Here is a 22,220-nt window from a genome sequence, read left to right as displayed (position 1 = left end):
CTGTAAAAGAAAACTAAAATAGGTTCACAGAAGTATGTGCTGGCTGATCACTTATGAAAAACATGGATGAGTCAGCCGCTCTGATAATACATTAAAAACATCGCCCTAAAATTTTAGGGAACACGCCACATAATTTTATAGTCGTAGAGCATAGCTTCAATTGTCAGCTAAAATAGATGCCAAATAAACAGACAACCTTTCGTCTGAAAATAAAACACAATCTAGTACAAGGTGGCGCACTGTGATTTGCACGTCTTAAACACCATGTTAGAGGGTCCTCTCGCTGGTGCAAGAAGCCAAGCATCATAGGGCAGTAGACAGAAAGATGAGTAAGGAAGACCTCAACCGATCTGTATGGTGGGAAGGAGGCGTGCCATGGCAGCTATTTGGACATGGCTTATTATCTGTCACTTCCGACTACTCTAGAGTCCCATCGACACACAACTCTATACCTCAAAAGCGAAGCAATAACATTCAGGGGATAGCACACTTAATTAATTGAGGGGGAAAGAGGGGCAGAGGGGGGGCAGAGGGGGGAAAGGAGCAGAGGGGGGAAAGAGGGGCAGAGGGGGGGGGAAAGAGGGGCAGAGGGGGGGGGAAAGCGGGGCAGGGGGGAAAGAGGGGCAGAGGGGGGGAAGAGGGACAGAGGGGGGGAAGAGGGACAGAGGGGGGGATAGAGGGGGGAAAGAGGGGCAGAGGGGGGGAAAGAGGGGCAGAGGGGGGGAAAGAGGGGCAGAGGGGGGGAAAGAGGGGCAGAGGGGGGGAAAGAGGGGCAGAGGGGGGGAAAGAGGGGCAGAGGGGGGGAAAGAGGGGCAGAGGGGGGGAAAGAGGGGCAGAGGGGGGGAAAGAGGGGCAGAGGGGGGGAAAGAGGGGCAGAGGGGGGGAAAGAGGGGCAGAGGGGGGGAAAGAGGGGCAGAGGGGGGGAAAGAGGGGCAGAGGGGGGAAAGAGGGGCAGAGGGGGGAAAGAGGGGCAGAGGGGGGAAAGAGGGGCAGAGGGGGGGAAAGAGGGGGAAAAGAGGGGCAGAGGAGGTGGAAGAGAGGGGGAAAAGAGGGGCAGAGGAGGGGGAAGAGAGGGGGAAGAGAGGGGGAAAAGAGGGGGAAGAGGGGGAAAAGAGGGGCAGAGGGGGAAGAGAGGGGGAAAAGAGGGGGAAGAGGGGCAGGGGAGGGGGAAGAGGGGCAGGGGAGGGGGAAGAGATGGGGAAAGAAGGTCAGAGGAGGGTGAAGAGAGGGGGGTGGGAAAGAAGGTCAGAGGAGGGTGAAGAGAGGGGGGTGGGAAAGAAGGTCAGAGGAGGGTGAAGAGAGGGGGCGGGAAAGGGGGGCGGGAAAGAGGGGCAGAGGGGGGAAAGAAGGGCAGAGGAGGGTGAAGAGAGGGGGGACGGGAAAGAGGGACGGGAAAGGAGGGCGGGAAAGAGGGGCAGAGGGGGAAAGAGGGGCGGGAAAGAGGGGCAGAGGAGGAAAGAGGGGTAGAGGGGGGAAAGGGGGGCGGGAAAGAGGGGCAGAGTGGGGAAAGAGGGGCAGAGGGGGCAAAGAACGTCAGAGGGGGGAAAGAGGGGTAGAGGGGGGAACAAGGGGCAGAGGGGGGAAAGAGGGTGGGGCAAGGCAGGACAGGGGCGGGGCAAGGCAGGACAGGGGCGGGGCAAGGCAGGACAGGGGCGGGGCAAGGCAGGGAGAGGGGCAGTAGAAGGCAGGGAGAGGGGCGGGGGAAGGCAGGGAGAGGGGCGGGGGAAGGCAGGGAGAGGGGCGGGGGAAGGCAGGGAGAGGGGCGGGGGAAGGCAGGGACAGGGGCGGGGGAAGGCAGGGACAGGGGCGGGGGAAGGCAGGGACAGGGGCGGGGGAAGGCAGGGACAGGGGCGGGGGAAGGCAGGGAGAGGGGGGAAGGCAGGGAGAGGCGGGAAGGCAGGGAGAGGGGGGGAGGCAGGGAGAGGGGGGGAGGCAGGGAGAGGGGGGAGGCAGGGAGAGGGGGGGAGGCAGGGAGAGGGGGGAGGCAGGGAGAGGGGGGAGGCAGGGAGAGGGGGGAGGCAGGGAGAGGGGGGAGGCAGGGAGACGGGGGAAAGGCAGGGAGAGGGGGGGAAAGGCAGGTAGAGGGGGGGAAAGGCAGGGAGAGGGGGGAAAGGCAGGGAGAGGGGGGGAAAGGCAGGGAGAGGGGGGGAAGGCAGGGAGAGGGGGGAAGGCAGGGAGGGGGGGAAGGCAGGGAGGGGGGGAAGGCAGGGAGGGGGGGAAGGCAGGGAGAGGGGAGAAGTGTGGGTGAAGGCAGGGAGAGGGGAGAAGTGGGGTGAAGGCAGGGAGAGGGGAGAAGTGAGGGTGAAGGCAGGGAGAGTGGGAGAGAGAAGAAAAGGGAGAGAAGGGAGGGAAAAGGGAGAGAAGGGAGGGAAAGGGGAGAGAAGGGAGGGAAAGGGGAGAGAAGGGAGTGTGAGGTGAGAGGAGAGAAGGGAGGGAGAGGGGTACAGAGGTGATGACAGAGGGAAACAGGGAGACGGGGACATAGGAAAGGAGGGAGGGTGATAGGGAGAGGGGGACAGAGGAAAGGAGGGAGGGAGAGTGGGCATAGGAAAGGAGGGAGGGAGAGGGGCATAGGAGAGGAGGGGGGAGACAGAGGAGAAGAGGGAGGCAGTCAGGGGCAGAGGAGAAGAGGGAGGGAGAGAGGCAGACAGGAGCAGAGGAGAAGAGGGCGGTAGCAGGGGCAGAGGAGGGAGGCGGGCAGGTGCAGAGGAGAGGAGAGGAGGGAGGCGGGCGGGTGCAGAGGAGAGGAGGGAGGCGGGCGGGTGCAGAGGAGAGGAGGGAGGCAGGCGGGTGCAGAGGAGTGGAGGGAGGGGAGCAGGTGCAGAAGAGCGGAGGGAGGGAGGCAGGCAGGTGCAGAGGAGAGGAGGGAGGGAGGCAGGGAGAAGGGGAAGGAGGAGAGGAGAGAGACAGGCACGGAGAAGGGGAAGGAGGAGAGGAGAGAGACAGGCACGGAGAAGGGAGGAGAGGAGGGAGAGAGAGGAGAGGAGGGAAAGGATGGAGAGGGGGATGGAGTGTGGAAGGTAGGAAAAGGAGAGAGAGAGAGAGAGAGAGAGAGAGAGAGAGAGAGAGAGAGAGAGAGGAGGGGAGGGAGAGGGGTAGATGGGGAGAGAGAAGGGAGGAAAGGGGGGAGGAGAAGAGGAAATGTAGAGAAACAAAGAGGGACGAGAGTATGGTGGGAGAGAGGGAGAGAGAGAAGGCTAGGGTGGGGGAAAGAGGAGGGTAGGATGGGGGAAAGAGGAGGGTAGAGTGGGCAGAACATGGAGAGGAAAGAAGTGAGGAGGGAGAGGGGGGAGAAGGGAGTATGGAGAGAGGAGAGAAGAGAGGAGGCAAAGGGGGAGTGAAGGAGTGGAGAGGGGATATAGCATAGAATGGAAATGGGGGAGAGAAGAGAGAAAGAGAGGAAAAATGGAGGGGGAGAGAGGAATAAAGGGTGGAGAGAGAGGGGGAGAGGAGACAGAGGGGGAAGGCCAAGAGAGGGGGAGAGTGGGTTGACTGTGTGATAGAGAGTAGGAGAGTGGGCAGAGGGAGCAAGAGAGTGAAGGAGGAGATTGCGCAGTGGCTGGGAGGGGGAGGGGGGGGTGAGTGCGAGAGGGGGGTATCCTAGTGCGAGTGTGTAAAGGGGTGCTCAAGCGGTGGAGTGTGGGGCGGGTGGCCTGAGCACAAGAAGATGGGGGCTGGGCCAAGTGTGAGACAGTGGGTGGGGGGCAGTAATTGGGTGACTGTGTGGAAGGGAGAGCAGAGTCAGTGGTGAGTGCGAGTCAGTGTGTTTGGGGGGGGGGGGGGGTCCAAGTGCAAGATGGTGGGGAGGGCCAAGTGCGAGATGGTGCAGGGTGTAGGTTGAGTGCGATGCGGTGGGATGGGTGAGTGAGCCATTGTGTGGGAGGTGTCAGCACAAGATGCTGAGGGAGGAAGCCAATGCAGGTTGCTGGGGAAGGCTCGGGCGTGGCTGTGCGTGGGTGGGTGAGCCACGATGCTTGGTTTGTTGGGAGGGGGAGGATGGCGAGTGCTTGACGGTAGAGAGCACGGGGCGAGTGCTAGATTGGGTGCAATGAGCAGATGACTGGGGATACTCCCTCCCAGCACACAGTTCTCTGAACTATGCAGGTGGTAATTATCTCTCCACCACATCCTGTACCATTGCAATTCCTCTGGTTCACACTTCTGCTAACCTGTTTTCCAATGTCTGACTTTACCTTTTCCTTTTTCTCTTCCATCCACACTACTCCTTCCCTATCCAGATCATGTACTCAAACACATACACACTCACTCACTGCCCTTCCCCTCCCCTTTTCCACCCAACTGCTTTTCTCTCTTCCCTCCCTGTTTCCCTCCTCAGCTTTTCCCTCTCCTACCTATTATATGATCTTCCCTCTAAATTTCTTTCTTGTTGTGCAGCTGCCAAGTCTTCTTTGGGTAGATCTGCTTCACACTATGCACCGCCCCTCTCCTTCACCTCATGTGTCCTTCACTACCCTCACCTACCTTCAGCCGCCCAGACAACTGCTATTGATAATCAAGTCAGTCTTGCTACAGCTATAAGTGGATGTGCTTGGGTGTCCGTGTGAATGTGTCTACTTCTACTACAGAAAGAGTATGATTTTGAAAGCTATTGCATGTTTCTACGTGCCACACATCAGTCAGCTATAGGCGAGTGGTTGAGTTTTCTGTATGTTACGTATTACTCCATCCAGGATTTTCCCCATTTGGAAATATTATTACATTTACAGAACTGATTCAATCAAGAAAACTATTTTGTTGAAGCGTATGTTTTATGTGACTTTGATACAAGAAAATGACAATAATATAAAAAAAAGGGAAAAAAGTATATACATAACAATCTAAATGAAGTTGTAGAGTTTAAGAAGCACAGTATAATAGACTAATTATTGAAAAAATAAACAAACAACACTTCAACCACACATTTTCTCTTTCTTATTTTCAACCCTTTTTCACAAATTTTCGGCCAGTCCTCACGTCTCCCGACCGTCCAACCATACATCCCTGCTCATTCTACCTCTGCCAATTCCAAAAAAATCTCCTCTCCCTAGTAAAAGTCCAAGCTCACATCCTCTCTCCTAAATCTTATCTGGCACACGGTATTCCACCTAATGGGCTTACTGTTAACATTGAGATCTCAGGTCTCCCCACTGTTCGTCCCATTGTGACTTGGTATAATGCTGAATAAACCTCTGTCTTTGTTGACCAACATCTCCACACCACTGCCCGTAATACCCAAACCCACATTCAAGACATTGCTCACATCTTTCATCACCTTTCCACAGTTCCTGTCCCACCATCAACATATTCCTTGTTTGTCACCATAGATGTGATGCCCTTATATACCAACACCTCCCATGCACTAAATTTTCCATTGTCCCCCTGATAGCAGTCTCACCACATCTTTCCTCATCCTTCCTGGCCAACCAGCATACCCACAATTATTTCACTTTTGAATGCCAAATGTGTGGTACTGGCATGGAAAATCACATGGCACTAGCTATCCGAACCTGAGTGAAATGGATACAGGTTCCCTGATAGTGTAAATTAAGTAAAGATACTGAAAGTATCTTCACTTTTTCCAATTTCATCAGTCCCTGACCCTTACCAATCTGGTCCTTCATAATAATACAATCCAAGCTCAAATCATAGATGAGAGACAGTAATCCTTTCACAAAATGCTGTTACTCTGTGACCATAATTCCCTAATTCTGTGAATGCAAAAATGACTCTTGCCCCTTGAACAGTTGGAACAGCATTCCAAGCACCATCTGAGGAAGCTGTCTCAGCTACTCCTGTCTATGTCGGCATGGGGTAACCTATAACAAAGAAAGAGTCTACCACTCTGATCGAAAACCTCATAGCTTCCCAACCATGCTGGTTTACTCCACTTTCCATATCCCCAAAAACTTACTCCACCCTCCATGAAACAGACTACACCTGAACACTCATCCCATAAAACTGTTAACCTTTCTACCAATATTATGACCACTGCGGAAGTCTTGGTACTTTAAATACCCCACCATTCACTCTAAACCCAAATTCAACCATGCTGGACTACAGAGGATCTTATTTCCTTTACTAATTCTCTGCAGTGGAAACATTTCTTCGCCACATGTCCCACTGACAACAGCCACATAAAACCCCACATAGAACTTCGCTTAAAACAGTTCCAACCTTCTTCCAACTGTAGTCCTCCTCCCCTTCCAGTCAGTCATCCACTAGTTATTTTTCAGGAGTTCCTCACTCCTAACACGGCCTCACCCTTCCTTTCCCCTAAATCCTTCTCCAGCAAGTCCAGCATCGCACTCTGGAATACACAGCTATCTAAAACCTGAAAATCAATCCAGGCCTTATCCTTACTGCAGACAAAGGCTCCACCATCATGGTCATGAATCATTGTGAGTATGTGGATGAGGGTCTCCCCCAACTTTGACACACTGGAATGCAAACCTTATGACCATGACCTGTCCCAGAAGCCCACCAAGATGTTCAGCTCTTTCTGAATGCCTTAAGTCCTTCCCCCTTCACATCAGCAACTACTGTTTACCCACTCACAAAACTCCACAAACCCAACCACTCAGGTCTCCCCACTGTTCGTCCCATTGTGACTTGGTACAATGCTGAATAAAGCTCTGTCCTTGTTGACCAACATCTCCTCACCACTGCCCGTAATATCCAAACCCACATTCAAGACATTGCTCACATCTTTCACCACCTTTCCACAATTCGTGTCCCACCATCAACATATTCCTTGTTTGTCACCATAGATGTGACGTCCTTATATACCAACACCTCCCATGCACTATATTTTCCATTGTCCCCCTGATAGCAGTCTCACATCTTTCCTAATCCTTCCTGGCCAACCAGCATACCCAAAATTATTTCACTTTTGAATGCCAAATGTGTGGTACCGGCATGGACAACCACATGGCACCAGTTACCCCAACCTGAGTGAAATGGATACAGGTTCCCTGATAGTGTAAATTAAGTAAAGATAGTTGTAAATGGAGTTTTCTTTTGATCCCTATTCATGATTTTCAAAATAGTTCCACACTTTTTACCATTCTGAGACCAAATTAGGTAGACCACCTGTTAGGACCAAAGACATTAAATTATGGTGCTGTTCAAGACAAATTTCAAGCAAAAGCTACACTCATTACATATTAACACTAATCTTTTTGTAGACAGAATAATACCTACTAATGCACTGTGTAAATAACACTAATTGCCAGTGCTGCAAAACGGACATGAATGACACATGGGTTAATAAAAAAATGAAAAACCAAAATATTAAAAAAAAAACAAATTTCATGCTTAATGGACATGTGTATTACAGAAATCCAATTACCTCTTGACTCTGAGTATGTTTTTGCTGTTGGTTTCTTTCTGTTTGGCTGAAATGCAATGCTTGAATCTTCTGAAACGGAAACAGTATGCTTTTCAGCTGCCACTCCTAACACATAGCTGTTAAATGGAAGATCTGCTCTAACATTTTCAGAAAAACAAGGTGTTCCGTGGTGGCAAAGACCACATGTAATTTCAGATCCCTCTATTAGAGCAACATGTGCACATGCTTCACAAATAGAATGTCCACATTTTAAAATCAAAGGACATCTTGGACCCCGCAGTGTGCGGATATCTGAAAAAGAACAAGAGCATCAGGTTAACACAAGAAAATAATTTTGCTTTTTAAATTTACAATACAAAGCACAAATTACAAACAGTAATGGTACACAAAAAAGGTAGGGTTTAATGTCTTGTTGACAATGAGATCCTTAATGGAATTGCACAAGCACAGATGGGGTAGAAATGGTAGCAACCCCAGCATTAACTGTAGCTGATTTAAACTGATTTAGAGGAGCCACAGAAAACCTAATCCACAATGGTTGGATGGGGATTTGAACCCCACTTCCCCAAATATGAGTCCAGTGTGCTATCCACTGCAGCATATAACTCAATAATGAGATATAAGTCAAAATGTATACATTACTAATATTAGGAAATGGAAAGGCACAAGTAAATAGTTCCAGATAATATTAAGTCATTGCCGAGCACTGACAAGCAATTGGTTTATAAGTGATAAATCATACTACACTAACCAAACCTGCAAGTTATAGCTTTTGAAGGTTCAAGTATTTTGGTGGATAAGAAAAAACAAAAGTGGCGACATACATAGCAAAGTAGTTGTCAGACAAAGGTCATTCACAATGCAACTGATACTACAATTTGTACCAAACAAAGATAAAAAAGAGACTGCAGAAGAGCTACGGATCAAACAGCAACCAATAACCCCATAACCAAGAGACAAATAGTTCCATTAGTACACCCAGAGGATGTCACAGTATCAGACAGCGCCACAAAATTGCGCATTTTCATGCATAAATGCTCTGTTCTGTTATGGACAGTGTTGTAATGTAATACAGATGGAGCAGAAGGATTTTGTTCTCAAAGGTAATAGAAAGATTATCATTACTATAAATAATTACTGTACAAAAATGTTTAATACGCATCAAGAAATTTTAAGTAGACAAAACTATTAATGGCTATTGAGTTACCATGTACTTTTCTATCAGAGATAATGCACTAAAACAAAATGGAGTGACGTTTATAAACTACAAAACTTCACTGCCTGGCAGAAGACAGTGTCAGATGTCACTATAACTTTGCACACATGCACACCATAGGTGGGTACGTAAGCGGTGGTGGTGCTTTAGGGCACAAATCAGTCAAGGTAGTAAGCGCCCTTGTCGTAACTTTAAATGTTCAATTACCAAATGAAGTTTAAGTCGATAATACTCAGAGTCCACTCTACTAGAGTAGAGGGATAGCTAAAGATGATTACTTCCCCTTTGAGGAGGATGCTCAAATGGCTGAAAAGTAGAGGTACAGCTACAGAAGATTACTTCCCCTTTGTGGAGGATGATCACATGGTTGAAAATTAAATTAAATTAAATTAAATTTCCGTTGCCAAATTACTATAACAGATAAAAGGAAAAATATTATCTACAGCTCATGCTGTACCTGCTAAAATATCTAATAATTCAGATGGTAAACGAACATTAAAACTTTAATGGTTGTAAAATCGGCATTGGGTCAGAAAACAGCACAATGTCAATGGGTGGTTGCATTAAGCAGAGTGGTGCAAGCTCTCCACTTAATAAATGACAGTGCTGAATCAACAGGGCTCAATACGCACCCAAGCTAAGAGAATCTCCTTGCGATGAGAGTGGTGAGAGGAAGTTGTCCAAGCTGTTGGGAGTGCAATTACCCATGTAGAGAAAAACAGTGTTCATGCCAGCGTGACAATGTTCCTACATGTGGCAACACAGAGATCATCTGAAGGGACAGAACAGCTAAACAGCATAGGTAGTTAGACTGCAGCCTTGGCAGCATAATTGGTAGTTTCATTACCAGACACACTGATGTGACCACAGACCCACATGAACATCACATGGGCTCCATCGTCAGTGAGTGGAGGCATTCTTGGATTTGTTGTACTAATGGGTGGTATGTGAATAGCACACAGGGGCTCTGGAGGTCACTAAGAGAATCAGAACAAAATACACAGTTGAAAATCCGTTGTCATCGGCTGTACTCTGCCATAAAAATCGAGAACTGGTCTAGAAGCCAGTAACTAAAATGTTTGATACCAATGACAAGGACGCACCCGACACCATGGTCACCCTTAGAGCCATCAGGGTAGACAAAGGTGCTGTCTCCAAGTTGTGTGCAAAGCTTGAGAAACTTACAGTGACAGGTTGAATCTAGAGTAGTGTCCTTGGGAAGCAAACTTAAGTCGAAGATGAGTAAGGATCTCTTTACTAAGCCAAGGCAGTGAAGGCCTCTCACCCATCAGGAATGTATCAGTTAACATAAGGTGAAGCTTCCGAAGCAGTATACAAAGGCAAACTCTGGGAGGCAACAACGAAGTTGGGCTTACCCACATTGGTGGTCAAGAGTGTTATCAAAAAAGGATGCTCACGATGGATGATGGACTTAAAGGGCATAAGTCACATCTATCTGTTCGGGAGAACATCATGCCAGAATGACAGTGGTAATTCAGCACAGACACTCATAACTGAGCCGGAGTAGAAGGCTAAAGTGGCAATATGTATGCCTAGATGGTGAATTGTATTGAGGCGGCGTAAAACAGATTAATAAATGGGATACCCATAGTCCATTTTTGATTAGACAAGGGACTGGTATAAGCAGCAAAGGATTTTCCAATCCGCTTCCCACAAAGTTCCGTTTAAAGCACATAAGACATTTAGAGATCAGTTACAGTGACCTGTCATGCATGATATGTGGGAGGACCGACAGTTTCCTATCGAGCGTGAGCCGCAAGAATTTCATGTTTTTGATAAACAGAAAAGCAACAGGACTGAGATGTAAGGACGGTGGAAGGAACTCCTTATGCTGTCTCAACAGACAGTTTTTTCAATGGAAAAGTGGAAGACATTGTCAACACTCCATGAGTAAAGATGGACGAGACATATTATCTGAAGACATTTCTCGAGTAAACAGGTTCATTGAGAGCTGCAGTAGATCGTAAAATCATCAACAAAAAGAGAGCCTTAGATTCACGGCAGGAGACAGTCCATGATAGGGTTAACTGCTATGGCAAATCGGACTAAGCTCAGCACCGAGCCCTGACACACCTGTTCGCCCAGACAAAAGTGTTCCGACAAGACCGAACTACATATACCTTGAAAACCTGGCCTTTTAAAACACCTCACCTGCATAAAATAGGGCAGGCAGCCTTGGAAGCACTGTTAAAGAGTATACCCGTTCTCCAGCAGGTAACAAAAGCCTTCTAAAAAAAACACTTCAGTCTGGCATTTCCACAGAAAATTGTTCATAATATCGATTGACAGCATGACGAGATGATCAACTGCAGAGCTGTGTTTACAAAATCCACATGCATTTGTTAGCAAATTGCAAGACTCAAGCCACCATACCAGCTCACCATTGATCATGTGTTCCAACATCTTGCAGACACTGCTGGTGAGGGAAACTGGGTGGTAGCTGGATAGAAGAAGTTTGTCCTTACCAGGCATAAGTACGGAAATGTGCCAGCCATCCAAATACGATTATACATACAAAGGAGAAAGCACTTCCCATCAGGAGATAGGTGCTGCAACATCTGAATGTGAATATTGCCTGGTTCTGGAGCAGAGGATTGTGACAAAGTGAGAGGATATTCAAATTACCGCATCGTAAACACGGTATTGTAGCATTTGCAATTCTGAGAGGGGAAAGGTATCTCCCAAGCCTTCTACTCATTTCCAAGGTAGGAGGGCATGATGGTAAGGGGTGAAGCTCTCACGATATCTTCAAAGTATCAACCCAAGGTTTTGGAAATATCGAAAGGGTCCACAATGACATTGTTTGCTAGTCACGCCTGGAATCAGATGTACCTTGTTTCCAGAAATCTGACATAGGTTACACCAAACATCAAAAGAGTGAACAAAACTGTTAAAAGCATTAGTAAAAAAGATCCAACTAATTTTTTTGCTGTCTCTAATAATGTGACGACACTTTGCGCTCACCTGTTTACAACAAATACAGATCACCTTTATGGGATGGGATCCGAAGACATCAAGAGTACATCTCCACACATGAACCATGTCGCAGTACTCATTCCACCAGGGGACTGGAACACATCAAGGTAGGAAAAAGATTCGATGGCTGGAACATTCTGCAGCGTTTAGGGTTACATTCGTAAGGTACCCTATCTGAACATCATCCCTGTGGAAATGCTTTTTGGCAAAGGTTGCCAGTGATGAGTAGTACCTCCACTCAGCTTTAGAAAGCTGTCAAAAGGTCTTGCACACAGATGGGACAAGTTAGCAGACAAATTAAGCACATGGAATGGTCACTCACGTATGTGTCTCACAGGACAGACCAATCCAGGCAGTGGGCAAGATGTGCAGTACAGAACGAGAAATCCAGGTGTAAGAATGAAATCTGAAAGAAATGTGGGTTCACCACTGTTGAGAGAAAAGACTGTTGAGAATATCTGCTGGGTAAGAGCCACTCAGCAAGGTTCTCAGAGAGTCCCGAATGGGATGGTGGATGTTGTCGTCGCTGAGTAGCAGAAGGGTTGAGAGAGCTGAGCAGTAAGTTGCATTATGTCTTCCGTGGTGTGATTAGAGGATGGGGGTATGTAGATATTACAAGGAGAAAAGGTATAAGTGGGGAGAGGAAGTCTGACAGCAACAGCTTGTGGCCTGGTGTTCGATGAAATAGTTTGGCTGTGGCTGTCATCCTAAATGAGCACCATGACTCCCCTGTGAGCTGGAGTTCCTGCCTCGGAAGGAAAGTCGAATTGTACTGGAGTGACATGCAAGAGGTAGAAATGGGCTTGAGGGGGTAATATCGTATTCTGGAGGCATAAAACAACTGGGCATTGAAATTGCAATAGCAGCTTTAAGTCTGAGCTGTGAGATCTGATGCCATGAATGTTCCATTTGAGAACAGCCATATTAGAAGACAAAAGAAATTTCTCTTATAAGGGGCAATTACTCCGATGGCAGTTGAGTGTCAGATTCGGCTGTGTACTACTACAGGGGGCAGGAGGATCCTGTTCCCTATTTCTTGATATGTACCAATAACCTCTCTGGGTCAGTCAGCTGTACACAGGATGTAGAATAGCTTGGTGATACACATCAGTGAAATGGAGGTCGACTGGACAGTTGTACCGTGTGGCGTCACTGTTGTAGAGGATATCCAAGTTGGAAAAGGGGAAGGGTGTTAGACTTTGTGTGAATTCTTAGTATGTTTGCATTTGTCAGACATGGACCCAGATGTTTGCAGGCTTATGAGGTACAAAAGTCATCTTGCGATTAGTCCTTTTTAAATTTCTGTTCTCTTGGCTGCATCACAAGTGACTTCAGCAGTGTGGGCATAGGTTATTTTTTGTGTTGAGCAACTGTAGTGGAGGGGGGGAGGTGAGCAACTATAGTGGGGGGAGGTAAGGACATCACCTTAGCACTATATGATTTCACAACCATGCACTGAACTGGAGGTCACAGATCTGCAGGGCCATATCTTCCACATGCTGACATATCAACAACACTACTGCAACTGCCAGATAGTGATATGCACAGTTTTTGGCCAACTAACATTTTGCAATCAACATGTAGAGGTACCTTTTTCTTCACTTGCATCTCCTGAATGGCTCACTTATCGAGGTAAAGAGGACATTCATGGGATGAAGCAGTATGGTTGCCAGTGCAGTTGATGCCACAGGGCAGGGAAAAGGAGGTGAGTAATCTCCCTCATGACACCCTTGCCACAAGTTACACATATGGCAACGCTTTCACAGGACATGTGATTGTGGTTATAACGCTGATAATGGTAGCAACACATTGGGTTCAGTAAGCAGGGTACGACATTAATGATTTCATAGCTCCACTCAATCAAACGTTAAGGAAAGGGCGTGGATAGGAATGAATTCTGCGTTGGTTACGCCCTGATCAGAGATAATGTTGTATATCTCCCTCGATCATACCATCAAGCAGCAGAGTGTAGATGACACCACATGAAGAATTCAGTTTCAATAAGCCTCTACACGAGTGGTTCCCAATCTTTCTTAGACCATTACCCCTGAGTGTAATCAAAGTACCCCCACCCTCCCTCTCCCCCAGACTTCTTGGAACACTTTTATTTTTAAAATGATGAAAAATGAAGGATATTTAATGTGTATTAGAAAGTACAACGAAGGAATTCGTGGTGTATCACAAGTCCTACCATAACTACTCCTCAGATAAGGAAGCTAACTATCCACAGTGAGGGTAGACACTACAACCCCATTTAAAATCAACCAAGTTAAAATGTGTGCCCTATATTTACTGCTCATAAACCACTTTTTGCTTCACTCCTCACTTCTGAACTGGCAGAAATTGAAAGACTTTAGGCTGTTGATGCTTTGTGTCTGACCAGTCAGTAACAGCAATAATAATAATAATAATAATAATAATAATAACACTGTGGACAGCACTCTAGCAGCCATTATCTGTGTTGTACTGTCAATTGATTCATTTATCTGTTTCGAAGTGTGTAATGAAGCAATTTCTGCACTACTGCAGGTACTATCTACAACTTGGTGAAGACATTTTCTTGAGATAGTTATCATTTGTTACATATATGCCTCACTTTTATCATCAGCGATGTACAGGGCAAGGCAGAACATGTGTGTAGTGGGTGGGCTATGTGAGGAATCTGTAACCTCCTCCACATTAATGCTACTAATTGAGAAAAGTAATTACTGATAACATACATAATCAACGTTAAGACTCCTACAATATTGTGATAATAGTCATGACCTTTTGAAAATAATTTAGTTTCATGACTGAAACATAATCGAATCATTTAGTTTTTACCCCTCATAAAACTTCAATTTACCTGTCGGGGGTAAGTACCCCCAGGTTGGGAACCACTGCTATATACGTACAGGCTATCCATGGAGGAGCATAGTTTTAAGTGGTTTTTGGGCTTGAAAGGCATTGCCTGTCTCTACAACCAGAGTTCCATTGCATAATCAAATGCAAGACTTAGTGATCCTGCAACTGCACCCATATCTTTCTTCAAATGACAAATGGGTTCACTGTAGAAAAGTTCTGATCTCCTCCTGTGTGTGATGCCACGAGGTAGTGGGGTGCAACTGGAAGATTCATTGTGTTTTTGGCTGCATTCCATTTCCATTTATGAGACGGAGGTTACATTGATGGAGCGGATGTATCCATTGTGGGCGAATCCCCTGCGATTGCCTGCATCTCCGATGGCAAACTCTTCCTTCTGAGGGGGAGGAAGGCGGGCAGGGCACAGAGGGAAGTACACCCACCTTAGGTCATTGTTCACACTCAGGTCACACCTTCCAAAATACAGAGGGACCAATTGGCAATTGGGGATCTAATAGCTCTGGCAATCACTCCTTCCTCCCTAGGCCTGGCCTCTACCAGAGAGTATTTGTGAGCACTAATTGTCGATGTGGGTGGTGGCAATTACGCATTACCCTGTTGCCCTTTACACGTCAAATGCACGAGCCAGCCTACAAGCATGGAAAGGGAGAGCGTAAGCGCACCAAAGGGGAGGAAGGACAGCAGAAGTCAGAACAAGAAAGGAGAGAAAGACAAAAATAGTACTTTCATAAGTTTCAGTTACTCGATGTTACACAATGCCTGGGCCCCATGACGGGAGAAAGAATAGGAGGACAAATGCCCCAAGAGAGGGGAGAAAGAATAGGAGGACAGACACACAGTATGGGAAAGGAAGGAGTACTGCAAGGGCAGGAGTCCTTTGTGTGCCAAACCTGTACTCACAGAAGAGTTGTGAGTCATCTGTGAAAGAAGGGTGGGAGGGGGGAGAGTGTATGTAAATATTAAAGCTGAAATTCCCTATGGCAGGCAGAATGCATTAGTGTTGTTACCAGACATAGTAGATATGTAAGGGACGTGAACAGCATCAGATGTTCAGTGATCAAATCTGGAAAAGACGCGGGAATGCCAAGTACTCAGGTTGGACAGCATTATCAGCACCTGAAAAAAAAAAAAAAAAAAAAGAGAGAGAGAGAGAGAGAGAGAGAGTTTGAAAGGGACCTCATTGTGGGTCTCCATTTGGCCAGCTGGCTGAATAGTGCAGTATCCAGATTTATTGGGTACTCAGATGTGACAGAGGCATGATTTTGGACTGCATAATAATGTGTAGGCAGGCATACTTGTCAATGAGGTTTTCGTCAACCTCGTCTGACCACCACAAGGGATGAACACTGTATTGTCCACCAAGCACATCATAACCGTGCATATCCTCCTGCCATCTCAGAACAAGTGGATTCCTACAGCTTTCTGTGTCATCCCATATCATTAGTTGGAGAATAGCAGTAGCTGTACTAGGGAACTACCGTCCCACACATAACACAAACAGCTGCAAATTAATTTGGTGCTATGACCACTACGTATGGACTACAGACGAATGGCACTGCATTATGTTCACTGACGAGCCCCGCTTCTGCACTGCCCCAAATGACAATCATGGAGTATGGCAGTGACCTGGGAAGAGATCCATTCTTTCCGTTTTGGAGAGGCACAGTGATGTTAGTCTTGGCGTCATGGTGTGGAGATACAATGGATATGACTTCAGGTCATGGCTTGCAGTGATTGGGGGGGAACACTGACAGCAAAATGGTACGTCATGGACACGTTGTATTAGCTTTCATGTGACAGTATCACGGGGACCTTTTTTCAACAGGACAATACTTGTCCATGCATATATGTATCATACAGAGAAGTGAGCTCGTACAGACAATTTCTTTGCAAATTTTACTCAATTTTGTAACCTTTGCAATAACATCATGTACCCTCTTAACAAGAGAAGTTTCGTTTCACCCTCCCCTTCTGGGTACCCCACTAATTTTTTTTGTTCGTTTAATCAGGTAATGGATAAAAACTTAACCTAATACAGCATACAAGGAAGATATAGTTATAGTCTCTCCAAGCAATCAAATTAAAGATAACAGACTACAGATAGTGGTGAATCCTTCAGAAATGTTTTCTAAAACAAAACAAATAAGCAGGGAGAGATATGGTCAAGTGCAAATAAAAGGGTTTGTGCACCTGTAGAGACACCAGCTTCAAATATGGGAGAATGGAGCTTTTACTCTGTCCAGCATCCTGATTAAAGTCTACCTAAATCACTTCAGGCAAACAGTGGGGTGTCTCATCCAATACATTAACTCCTGTATATGACTTGTTTTTCATTGTATTATCCTGACAAATACTACATTATTGTAAAATGACCCTTGCACAAGACTATGTTGCATATAAATATATTAATTTGTCATTCAAATTAGTTGGTTTATTCCAAACTCAGACTAATACACAGAGCACTGTGTCGCAACAACCTAGATTTCCAAAAACGGGTTGATGCACTATTCCAATTTGCTTAAAACTTTGCTACAAAGGTGTTGGGGAAGACCTGAAATATTTTACTACAAATTACACCTTCAACAGCAGGCACTTTAAATAACAGTAATAGACTACATACAAAAATTGACGCTTTTCATGTTTGGGTCACTGGACAGCTAAGCATGACACTTTGAAAGATATTAGTATGATACTATTTCCATTGAGGTTAGAAATATTCGAATTACTCAATAGTTAATATTGAGTAACAAACTCTGTGTATTCAAACATCTCTGCAATGGTAGAAATGGAAGGCACCTTTGATTTTTGACAAAAAATGAAGTCATGATTTATAGCTCCAAAATTTCCTCTTGCATTCATCAGCAAGGATGTTTGCGTCGGTGGCGTATAAGCACCTGATAAAGTATTACAAATGAGGAAAAATTGACAGAATGCATTAGATTCTTTTAGGCTGCATCACTAGACCAACATCGAATGATATTTTGATGTCAATCTGTTATTTACATGCGTTCGTAAATAAAACTCCTTTAGTGCATGGTCAGTGTGCTTAGGTTCAAATATTTATCCACAACGTAATCCCACTCAAGCAAAACAATACAACACACGACAATGAATTTCTCCATCGATAAACGCACTTTCGTGGTTTTGTCAGTAATGTAGCGATTTCGCTTTAATGATGAGAATACGAGCAATCAAAATGTCTATCTTCTGACCAATGCGTTACATCGAACTTTTATTAAAAGGAACGACTTTTCGTTCATTTACAAGCCGTTTGTGCAGAAAACTTATCTCTAACTGTACTTAATAATTCACCTTTAACAGAAAACGGGAGATTGCAACCAAAACACGTAAATGTTTTCTTGATTCTAACTGATGCCATTTCTGTATCTGTTTTAAATATTCCCGTTAAATCCCCCGACCACGCTCATTACAAACAAACATAGTTTTACAACAGTATCAGAACGCACAACTGTTTCAAATCTTGCCTTTTCAACCAGGGATGCCAACAATGAGTCCATAGATATAAAATTTCGATTTTTCATGGGTACGATTTTAATTTCATTTGTCCATTTTTTCGTTACATACGATTCGAAAGTACTAGTAAAAATTGTTCTTTATAATTTATTGTTAGTCAAATACAAATTTAATATACCAAATGAAAATCGTTAATGATTTGTTGTAGACATGTCAGGGAACATAATATGTCATAGAATCAAACTAGTGTAATAAAAAGAAATTAGATTACCTTTCTTTTCTAATTTGTAGCTATTATCTTAAAATACCATCAATACAAAACATCCATTTTTGAGTCAAAATTTGGGGCTGGTACTGTGTCTATCTGTTTTATCTTTGTCCAATGTCCATGATTGTCATATGACCAGTGTCCAGTAGGCAGTAACACCGAGCAGCAGGTGACTGGGAAAAGAATTAAAATTACGGGGAAGTGGAACAGCATTTAAAGGGGAATGAAGTCCTTGTGGAGTCTGTTGTATGTGGTTTATCTCGTTGCAGGTGGTGAGTAGTTTAAAATAAGCTTGTTTTTTTAAAATTGTTTCGGCCAAAACTCTCATTAAATGGGCCCACTCCACTTAGTTGTGGAAAAAAAAGAAAAGACAACCCCCACTACACTGTCGTGGTTAATATGAAACATGAAGAGACATGTAAGGTATAGGGAAAGACGCAGAAATGATAGTAAATTGTAACTGATAGCTATTACTAGGTATTGTAGACTTGCATTTGGCCCACCAGTTTGGGAACTTGATTCTGCTTTCCATTTCCAAGGCTTCTCGTTTGTATTCTGTTTCTTTATCTACATATGAGTGACCTTTTCCAGAGTTCATTATCTATTATTCACATCATCTTTTTCTCTAATTTTTCTACACCTTGTGCCAAAGATCCAAACTTTACTTTGTGTTTTTATTTGTTAACCCAAATCCACTTGTTCCTGTTTTGGAATTGGCAAACTCACAGTCTTCTGACTGGTAATAATGACCATTATTTTTCCTTTGTAATTTGATTTTGAATGGTAATTATACTGTTGTGTGTATAATTCTAATTAGTCCTTGACACGCAGTAGTTTTTGAGTGTTTGCTGTTGAGAAGTAGTATTGTTTTGGCACACACTTATAAATGCTGGAGTACCAGTTGACCTCGTGCTTTCTGCATATACAGCTTTTCATTTTATGGCTCAGACCAAGAAATCCTTAGTCAGAATTGTCACAGAAATGTAAAAGGCCCCCTTTGCCCAATTTTCCTAGGTCCGAATTAGAAAGTTTGGGAAATATATTGGATAGTTGCATGAACACTAAGATACACAATTTGTTTAGCCTATTGAGGAAGGACACAAGATTCATTGAGTGAGAAGTATCTTTTTTTAGACTGACATTGTGCTGAAGACAAAGTAGATACAGAGTTCCTTCAAATATTGTTGCAATATGTTCATTAACATCATTATGTACACGCAGAATGGAGAATATGAATGTCCTATCGATTTTTGAATTTACATGTTTTGCTTTACATTTCATTTCATCCACCAACTCCATGTTTCAACAAAATTAGAGTTCATCTGGGTCTTGTCCTACAGGGTGGTCTGTGTACCAGTTCAGTTATTCTTGCGTAACACCTTGTGACCCACTTTGTGACAGCATTGGGATCCTCTTCCTATTTGTCTACCTTTGTACTTCAGAAGCAACAAGTTGAAGATATCCCATTATTTTTCACTCCCCACATAAGTGACAAGTTACACTCTTATGTTTCGCTCTCCACCAGGTTGAATCCCTTCACTGAGAACTACTTCAAGGTCTTGTCTCGTCCCATGACACTGACCCAGGCACTGAGACGGATCTACAAGACACATACACTGCTTCATTTTCAATGAAAGGTGCCAGTCATACATACTCTAGCATATGGTTGATTTTAGGCTGTGTGAAATGGACGTGCACCCATTAAACACTGCCAATCTTAGTCATGTGCTAAAGCGTAACTGGCACCTTCCGTCCACAAATAAAGCAATGTTTGGGTTTTTAAAATAAAGTCTAAAGTTTAAATTGCAGAAATTGGACTTTGCCATTTTACCTCTTGGGTATGAAGATGATTGTTTCATTCTCACTGCCTGTGCTACATAAGATGATCAGTTAGCAGATATGTTCACAAAGCACTTTCAAAAGCAAAGTTTCAAAGTAATTGCAAATAAATATTGATTGTTTTGAAAATCAGTAAATAAGACTGGGAGAGTTGCATAGTGTAGCTTGTTGCGCTGGTCTCCTTTGAATATCTGTATGCGTGTATGTAGTTGGTTTGCTGCATTTTTCATCTTTAGTGCATCTGGCTAACATTGTCTTTATTTTATTGTATACTCTTCTGCTATCACCATTGTTAATTGCAAGTATTGTGCATCACGTGTTGGTTCCCTTTATGTTCTAGAAATAAAACTTGTGCATAAAAAGCTGTTATAACTAGATTAGTCTCTCATACAGGTAGATAAAACAACTCATTATCACAAGATATATCTCTGCATACTGCCACAACAATGATTACATCTTTGTTGGAACTTTCAGAAGAATTTATTGTGCCCGATTTTTTATTCAGGATGAAACTTAAAAAATATAGGTAATATTAAAAAAAACTCCTTGTCCGACGTACCATGTCGAGCTTGAGACATTAAAAAATCATAGTTTTGATCGAGTTGTGTAATACGAATCCACAACCGTAAAATGTCTCAAAGATTGATCTGTGTCTGGATCAGCTGCAGTACCATTACTTTTGTGTTTAAGGGAGCATTCTTGGCAACACTTGGTGTGAGTTGTCAACAGCCAGCAGATGATTGTAAGTAGTCAGTGAGAGGGCAGCAGAGAGATGTTTTGCAGCAGTGAGTGAAAGCACTTACCAAATTCTGCCGCCAATTACAAATACCCCCCCTGCGGGTCCGGGGATTAGAATAGGCCTGAGGTATTCCTGCCTGTCGTAAGAGGCGACTAAAAGGAGTCCATCCCCCTCACGGGGGTAGTTAGCGCCTGCGTCCGGAGACGGACGGTTCCTCGACCTATTATTTGGCCTTTTTTGGTTTTTCACTTCTCGTTTCTTCCTTCCTTTTGTTGGTTCCTTTCTTTGCTCTTCTCCACCTCATTGTCTTCCTTACTCTTTCCCTTGACTTCTCCTTGCCTTCTCATTGCCTTTTTCTCCTTGCCTTCTCATTGCCTTTTTCTCCTTGCCTTCTCATTGCCTTTTTCTCCTTGCCTTCTCATTGCCTTTTTCTCCTTGCCTTCTCATTGCCTTTTTCTCCTTGCCTTCTCATTGCCTTTTTCTCCTTGCCTTCTCATTGCCTTTTTCTCCTTGCCTTCTCATTGCCTTTTTCTCCTTGCCTTCTCATTGCCTTTTTCTCCTTGCCTTCTCATTGCCTTTTTCTCCTTGCCTTCTCATTGCCTTTTTCTCCTTGCCTTCTCATTGCCTTTTTCTCCTTGCCTTCTCATTGCCTTTTTCTCCTTGCCTTCTCATTGCCTTTTTCTCCTTGCCTTCTCATTGCCTTTTTCTCCTTGCCTTCTCATTGCCTTTTTCTCCTTGCCTTCTCATTGCCTTTTTCTCCTTGCCTTCTCATTGCCTTTTTCTCCTTGCCTTCTCATTGCCTTTTTCTCCTTGCCTTCTCATTGCCTTTTTCTCCTTGCCTTCTCATTGCCTTTTTCTCCTTGCCTTCTCATTGCCTTTTTCTCCTTGCCTTCTCATTGCCTTCTTCTCCTTGCCTTCTCTGGTCTCCGCCTTGGCGTTTGAGACAGTCTGTCCCCTTTCTCCCTCTCTCTCTTCTTTTTCCTCCTCTTCCTTCCTCCCTGTGCGTGTCTGAAGGCCGACCCACGCGTTCGCACGCGTAGCCGGTGACGGGGTAACGCGTAAGTCCCCGCCCTGGGTAGACATGTAAGGCACGCGCGTACCCCCTGGTAAAGGCCAGGCCCGGGGAGGGGTGATTGCCTGAGCTGATACCTTCTGACCATGCCGATTGGTCCCTCCGTCTGTTTCTCGGGAGGTGTGACCTGAGGTGTAAACATTCACCTAAGGCGGGAGTGCCCTCTGAGAGGGTCCCCACAAGGAAGGAGCGCGCCATCGGAGACGCTGGCAATCATGGGGGATTCCTCCGCAATGGATTCTACTCCATCTGTCTCTACTTCGACCCAAAAACGGAAACGTGACCAGCCAACAGTGACAAAAGTACTACCGCCTGCCCCACAGTTCCTCGTAGTTTCTCGCACTGAGGACGGAAAGGATTTTTCCTCTGTCAACCCTTTTGTTATTCAGAAGGGCGTTGATGCCA

At 45.0% G+C, this 22,220-nt stretch overlaps 2 protein-coding genes across 4 annotated transcripts in view; one reads left to right on the top strand and one right to left on the bottom strand.

Moving 5' to 3' along the window:
* The window catches only part of LOC126161664 (uncharacterized), a 496,787-nt gene extending 478,884 nt beyond the window's left edge, over window positions 1-17,903 (bottom strand). For all 3 annotated transcript variants that reach the window (XM_049917659.1, XM_049917660.1, XM_049917661.1), the window contains exons 1-2: window positions 17,736-17,903; window positions 7,349-7,639 (exon numbers count right to left, since the gene is read on the bottom strand). In XM_049917659.1, coding sequence (XP_049773616.1) covers window positions 7,349-7,639; window positions 17,736-17,802 — 358 coding nt within the window. In that variant the 5' untranslated portion in view covers window positions 17,803-17,903. The remainder of the gene's footprint in view (window positions 1-7,348; window positions 7,640-17,735) is intronic.
* Window positions 17,904-18,281: 378 nt separating this feature from the next.
* The window catches only part of LOC126161663 (ATPase H(+)-transporting accessory protein 2), an 86,306-nt gene continuing 82,367 nt past the window's right edge, over window positions 18,282-22,220 (top strand). The window contains exon 1 of the mRNA XM_049917658.1: window positions 18,282-18,437. Within this exon, the coding sequence (XP_049773615.1) occupies window positions 18,389-18,437 (49 nt within the window). The 5' untranslated portion in view covers window positions 18,282-18,388. The remainder of the gene's footprint in view (window positions 18,438-22,220) is intronic.

Source organism: Schistocerca cancellata, chromosome 2 (genome assembly GCF_023864275.1).
Source record: "Schistocerca cancellata isolate TAMUIC-IGC-003103 chromosome 2, iqSchCanc2.1, whole genome shotgun sequence".
Lineage (NCBI taxonomy): Eukaryota > Metazoa > Arthropoda > Insecta > Orthoptera > Acrididae > Schistocerca > Schistocerca cancellata.
This window is presented reverse-complemented; position numbering and strand designations above follow the sequence as displayed.